Source organism: Scardinius erythrophthalmus, assembly GCF_964197995.2.
Source record: "Scardinius erythrophthalmus genome assembly, chromosome: 15".
NCBI classification, from domain to species: domain Eukaryota; kingdom Metazoa; phylum Chordata; class Actinopteri; order Cypriniformes; family Leuciscidae; genus Scardinius; species Scardinius erythrophthalmus.
In genome coordinates this window covers 36,807,184-36,814,158 of record NC_138235.1, presented here as the reverse complement: position 1 = coordinate 36,814,158, position 6,975 = coordinate 36,807,184, and the positions used below count along the sequence as shown (strand labels likewise).

The following is a 6,975-nucleotide window of genomic DNA, read 5'->3' as shown; positions in this document are numbered from 1 at the left end:
GTCCTTAAAGGTTGGAGTTTTCCTCCTTTTTTAATTAAGGAGGAATTAAAATTTAATTTATTTAATTCTATTTAATTAATCCTCCTCCTTTAATTTAATTCAATTTCCAAAAGATGATTTTTTTTATTGCTCTTTTTAGTCAACTTTAGCATGGGCTCTTTCACGTATGCTAAGCACTGTATGTATAATAATATATTTATTTTTGCTAGAAATGTGCACTTCTGTTTCTTAAAGGAGAACTCCGGTCAATTTTAACATTGAGCTCATTTTTTTTGTACATTTGGAGTGCTGTCAATACAGAGAACAACGACAAAAATCGGTGTTGCCTACACCGAGTTATTCTATTTTTAAAATTTGCACCCTGTTGACTTCAATGGGGCAAGTACTAAACCTGCTTTTAGCCTCTTAACATCCTTGATGTGTCATTACAAGTGCACAGGTCATGTGAGTGATTCCTTCGGGGTGATCGCGGGTTAATCTGACTGCAGTAGATGTGAAAGATATTAATAAAAATGATGTTTATTTCAGCCAGCGCACATACCTGTATTTACTTCCCGTTTTCAGTCGAAGACCACAGTAGTCGATTGTCGAGTTCACGCGCGTGATCATAGGTAACTAAACCTATCGACAATCGATTACTGTGGACTTCGACCGAAAACGGGAAGTTAATACAGGTATGTGCACTGGCTGAATAAACATCATTTTTATTAATACCTTTCACATCTACTGCAGTCAGATTCACTCGTGTTCACTCTGAAGTAATCACTCACATTAGCAGCACTTGTAATGACACATTAAAGAATCAAGGATGTTAAGAGGCTAAAAGCAGGTTTAGTACTTGCCCCATTGAAGTCAACAGGGTGCAAATTTTAAAAATAGAATAACTCAGTGTAGGCAACACCGATTTTTGTCGTTGTTCTCTGTATTGACAGCACTCCAAATGTACAAAAAAATTAGCTCAATGTTAAAATTGACCGGAGTTCTCCTTTAACCTTCCATGACACTTTAAAACGTAACAAATGTAGCGTCCTTCATCTCATCTCATATCATTTGATTTTCTTTTCTTTTTTTTATTTGGAACATAATGCATTAAGACCAAATGTTACAGCATAGCCTACACTATATACACATTCTCATTTGAAGTTTAAACAAAATTCTCCTAAAACTTTTCTTCTGAATTTGAAGTTCTTGTAAATTAGTTAATATGCCTCTGCAAGTCAGTTTATTTCATGTGCCAAGCTGCAATAATGCTGATCATTAACCGTTAGCAATCTTTAGTCTACAACAAAACTACATTCAATATAAACTACAAATCTGCCTATAAGTGCCTGAAAGCTGTGTGTGGCCATTGCTCAGGCGCTCTCAAATATTCTGTGGTGATATGACCCTTTTAAAGTCACATCTACATTGTTCTACATTATTATTAAAAACAATTGTAGTATTTCTTTCACAGAAACATTTAAAAGACTGTTACAACATACAATTTCATATCAAGAGAGGTGTGTCTTAAACTTGTTGCTGCTTTGTAAAATATAAGCCTTACTTTCCTACCAAACAAAGTGTGAAAACCATTAAAGTATTGAATGTTTTTTTAAGTATTTGTAAAAAAGTGTTTCTATGCCACTTTTTTCACTGCAGTGCACATAATAAACTGCTTATAAAACCTTTCTTTATTTGTACACTTGTGTGTATTTTATATTTTGTAATATTTTACAATCAAGGTCAGACTGGAAGAATCCTATATAATATTATGATTGATATTATAATGATTTATTTTGTGCATAAAGAAGAGAGTAGAAGTGATTCTGTGAGAATGGCGATATGCATCGCTTAAAATAAGAATACACTGATCACGTGATTTCGCATAGATTTTTTGTATCATCATCATCATCATCATCACACGGAAGATCGATCTCCTCTTCGGGCTGTACAACATCTTATGTGATCAACCAGAAAGACGACAGTGGCAATCCCCACCAGACCAGACAGAATCAGTCTGACCAGAGCCTCTGCCTCACCACCACAGCTCCCTACAGAGTCTGGAGATTCAGGAGAAACACACACAGGCAGGGTGTTATTCATAAACCTATATCTACACATAAGTGCCTTTGTGGAAACACAAGCAAATGTCATTGTGTCAAAAAGCTGATTGACCTTGATGATTAGGGTAGAACTCGTGTGTTTGTGGACGGGTGGTGCTGTTGCTCGCCTGTGATTCCTGTGATGTTCCTGGTGGACAGTTATAAGTTATTTGAGTGTTTTAAAAGTACTGGCAGTCTGTCACCTCGTCCTAACTATTAGTGATGATAAAGCGCTTTCGAAACACTGCTTAATAGAGAAACGGATCTTTTGTTTCGATTCAGTGATTCGGAGCTTCAGTCTCGCCAAGTCAGGTGATTTCAGCAAACGAGGCTTTGTTACGTCATAATGTTTCGAACCATAGATATCATATAAAGGCTAGATGTCTCAAGGCGGAGTCACTTCCGGCATCACCGGCGGCCATCTTACCACAGGGCTCTGTGAATTAAGGTGAGTGAGCAGCACGCACACAAATCCTCTTATCTCGGTGAAATCTTAACGGATTTACAAACGGTTTGGTTTCTTACAAACGTCATTACCGTGGCTATAATTCTTTCATATGGAAGTCCATTTGTTTAATTATTCATTTGTATGTAGTTTCATAGCTACATCTCTGACGTTTATAACAAACCAAACCGTTTGAAAATCGGTAGAAAATTGGACAAGTTATGGTTATTTAAAAGTACATGCACCATTTACGAGTGAGCGAGCACCCTGTTGTAAGATGGACGCCGTGTGCGGACGTCGACCTCCATTGGCCAGCAGCGCGGACGAGACATCTAGATCTAGCCTTTATATGATATCCATGTTTCGAACCATTTCGAAGAATTTTTAAAGTCCGCGTGAACCGGAAGTTGCAAACGACTTTTCTCCAGTGTAGTGACGCATTTCCCAGTGAAACGGAATATTGAACAGAGGGCAGGGTTTTACTCTAGCGCTCCTCCTCTCCATCTCTGCTCATTACAGACTAACGGTTTGAGGGGAGTGGTTAAGCGTTGCCCAAACCATTTCCTCACACCTACGTCATCAGAGAAGGTCCTCCAATGCAGAGGGGAGGGGCATTTTCAGATTTTGATTAAAGATTACGAAGTCAAAACATTTTTTTGTGTGGATTGACTTGCATGGATGAATTGTTCACCACAAAACGATCAATTTAGCAAACAAAGTAAATATGGTCAATTTTGATTTCATGTGGACTTTAAATTCTGAAGGTTTGGCGCTAGATGACGTTGAGTGATCGTCTTGTAGATTAATTTGTTGTATCATTTTGGTTACAAAAAAGAAACTCATTGTCAAGCCCTGACTAATAACACAAATCAAGGACTACAAATTAATTATTTAATATATAAACATATTTAATGGTATTTAATTGTTACATTTAATAGCAATTGCAATTGGTTTTTAAAAAGTGCCATTACTCATTATACATGTTTGTACTGAGTTTTCGTTGCATTTACATTGGTTTGACCAGCAGGAGCCGCCAGTTTCGAAACAGTGAATCTGTCAAGTTTGCGTGTTATAAGTAATTTTTCTGTCCCCATTGAAAGCCAGACAAATCACATCTAAATATTAAATGTTTAATGTTGAAATAATCAGGAAATTACCTTAATTGAAGTGTTTTTGTTTTTTATATTGTATATTTAACTTATGTCTTATTGTGATTCACCAGTGCAATGTTTCAAAGAAAATGTTGTACACTTAGTGCCCTGAACCCCTCCTGACTTGAATATCAGTAATCATGACGCCAATTTCAGATGATTTTGTATGTTCGTTACAAAAGACAGATATAAACGGAGACAGACCTGTAGATGTGTGTGCAGTAACTGCTGTAGATGTGTGTACAGTAACTCCTGTAGATGTGTGTACAGTAACTGCTGAGCTGCTGCTGCTGGCAGGAACAGTGACTGGTGCTTTAGGACGAGAAGAAACATGTACATCACCAATTTTACACTGAAACATATATCATGAGACCATTTGAGATCCTATCAGCAGTTATTATCCTGAATTTTATTGCTTTGATCCCATATTATTAGTTCAATTTCCATATTCACTGCAGTTGTAACTTACCATAAACTTCCACTTCGTATTTCTGCACTGTGACCTTTTTATTGACAATGTTTACTGCTTTATACAGTCCAGATTCATTAGTCCGGATGTCTGAGATGGTTAAAATGCCTGTGTCTCGGTCTAGCTGTACTCTGCCAGTGAGTCTCTTGTCATAATGTGTGTAAATTTTCCGTTGATAAATCTGTGCAACACGAGTAATTTGTCTGTCGCTTTCAAACGTCCACAGTATCTGAACGTCTCCGTTTAGATCATGAAGTCTCGGATGCAGATTGAGGAAACCTCCCTCCTTCACTTGAACTGTTTCAGTGTCATCAATCTCTCCACACACTGAAACAATATGAAAACAGGTTAAATATACAGGTAAACAAAGAAAAGAATAGCCTATAATGAGGCCTGTTACTTCCAACAAATGCATTATAAGAAAAAATCTTGATCGTTAGAATGCCACATCTGTAAAAAAAAAATAAACATTCTGTTAATTTTAAGTGTAATTTACATTTGTGTTTAGAAAGTGAAAGTGAGAAGTGAGAAATCGAGAGAAAGTTGTTGTTTTTTTGGTGACTGCCAGTGCATTGTTTTAAGGGTGTAAAATACAACAGAGAAGCTCAATAAGATCTGATAGTAAGGATTTTAAACAAAAAAAATCAAACAGTACAATGTGTAATGCTGTGAGAAATATATGTACTTTTCTGTACATTTTTCCATGCATAATATACTTTACGTATCTCAGATAACCCTGCCTCTAAACAGTCAGTAAACTGTAAAAAAAATGATCACTCTAAAAATGCTGGGTTGTTTTAACCCAACTTTGGGTCAAATATGGACAAACCCAAATGTTGGGTTAAAAATATAATGTAAAAATTTAACCCTAGCTGGGTTTGTCCATGTTTGACCCAAAGTTGGGTTAAAAAAACAGTACTTTTTAGAGTGTAAGTTATGACAAAATATGATTTTACATTGTTTTAACCCAGCAAAATAAGTCATGCAATTTTCTATTTTTTTTTTTTTTTTTTTTTTTGTCATACAAGATTCAACTGATTTTTAAGTCAGTTTAATGTAATTTAAGTTGAAATGACTTAAACATCCAAGTTGATTGTACTTAAATTTAAGGCAGCAACTTTACTTTTCTTTTACAGTGTAAAAATAGCTAAATAATTGCTTTACACATCAGATGGCTATTATACATATTTCTTGCAGCACAGCAACACTAGCAGACCCAGTTTGTGGTTTGACTGAAAGCGATCTGAAGAGTGGAAAAGGAAGTTGGTCATTTTGAAGTGTTTAAACAATGGAAATCACCTGCCCCTAACCAGAGAGTGTTTCTTTGAAATTGAATTATGGCATGACACATTTTCTGTTAACATCAGCTAAGCTCACAGCAAGTCATGTTAGGTGTTTGCTCGCTTGTACTCCTGTGCCAATATAAGATGAATTGCAACTTTTTTATTTGTTCAAGTTTTATCTGACATTTAATGTGAGAATTGTTTTCTTGGAAAAAAAAAAAGTTTATTGAAAACTATTCACAGCATACACCATCAGTTAATAAATATGTTCCAATAAATCACTAGATGAGGGAATACTAAAACAAAAAACAATATCATAAAATAAGATAAAAAATACCTTACCCTGTTGCACAGCGATGAAACCCAAGACAAGAGCCAGAATACTAATGGACATTTTCAAGGAGAATCAAATATTCAGCGCTGTGAGTGGAGCTCAAGTGATTAACTTTATGTAAAGATATTCTCTCACGGTCATCAAGAGGAAGTGAGCTCTGTCTTGCAGTCATGAGATGGTACAGGTGTTTTTCTGAAACCGACCGTACTCTTAAAATCCTGTTCCAGTATCAAATAACATCCAACTCTGCACCAATGGCCATCAAGATATTGAGACAAGACCCTCACCAAGACAGACGGATGTTAAGAGTCCAGATTCATAGTCCTGATGTCTGTGATGGTTAAAATTTCCATTTCTTGGTCCAAGTCATAATGCGTGTGAATTGTCCCTTGATGCATCTGTGCGACACGCGTATCTGCTGCATATAAAAGTCCACAGTATCTGAACGGCTCCAGATCATCGACTGCAGAATGCAGATTGAGGAAACCTCTCTCCTTCACTTTAACCATTGCAGCGTCATTCACACCTCTCCACCCACTGACACAGGTTACATAAGTAAACAAACCCTGGTTATAGCCAGTTATCGTACAGTTAACAAATCATACGAGACAGAACCAAAAGTGTTATGTAATAGTCAAGTGAATCTCAACTATCAACTCGTCAACTAGTTTTCAGGTTTTAAATTGGACATCTAATGGCAACTGAACACACTACCAGAATTGTTAGTTCATGTATAGTGTGGATAAATCATAAAGCAATGACATTTGATCCATTACGTGATAGTTAATGAGCGACCACATTGTCTGTATTGCAACACTATAGCTCTGAGATTTGACACAGCATGATCTTAAGAGGTATAAAGGAAGTTGATGTTTTTTGTGGTAAATGAACTGGCCTTGACCAGAAGTTGTTTTTAACTTTAAAGAGTGTGAAACCAATAAAATATGTCACTTTTTAGTTGAACATAAACAACGATGTTTTTGCAGGAAATGAATGAAAATAAATAAAATATTAATTTATAAATATATATATTTTTTAACTTTTAGTTTTTAATAGGCTATGAGCTGTGTGTGAACATGAAGAGACACCAAGTTCTACAGGCAGGAAATTGTCACTCTTTCCACTCTTTATTTATTTATTTTTTAAATGTGACTTGTGCATGTTATGTAAATGTTACATTTCCCCCCTGAGCATGTTATGGTAAACATCAAG

General features: G+C 35.9%; 1 protein-coding gene across 2 annotated transcripts; it reads right to left on the bottom strand.

Moving 5' to 3' along the window:
* Nucleotides 1-1,076: 1,076 nt before the first annotated feature.
* Nucleotides 1,077-6,289, bottom strand: LOC308702825 (uncharacterized protein). 2 transcript variants are annotated; one of them, XM_081385941.1, is made up of 5 exons: nt 5,772-5,905; nt 4,147-4,473; nt 3,882-3,989; nt 2,155-2,229; nt 1,077-2,039 (listed from the first exon to the last, which is right to left on the bottom strand). In XM_081385941.1, the coding sequence occupies exons 1-5, from the start codon at nt 5,821-5,823 to the stop codon at nt 1,897-1,899; spliced, it is 705 nt and encodes a 234-aa protein (XP_081242067.1). In that variant the 5' UTR covers nt 5,824-5,905; the 3' UTR covers nt 1,077-1,896. The 2 variants fall into 2 exon arrangements, with proteins under 2 accessions (XP_081242067.1, XP_081242068.1); XM_081385942.1 differs by lacking the exon at nt 2,155-2,229 and having other exon boundaries at nt 5,772-6,289.
* Between the last annotated feature and the right edge of the window lie 686 nt (nt 6,290-6,975).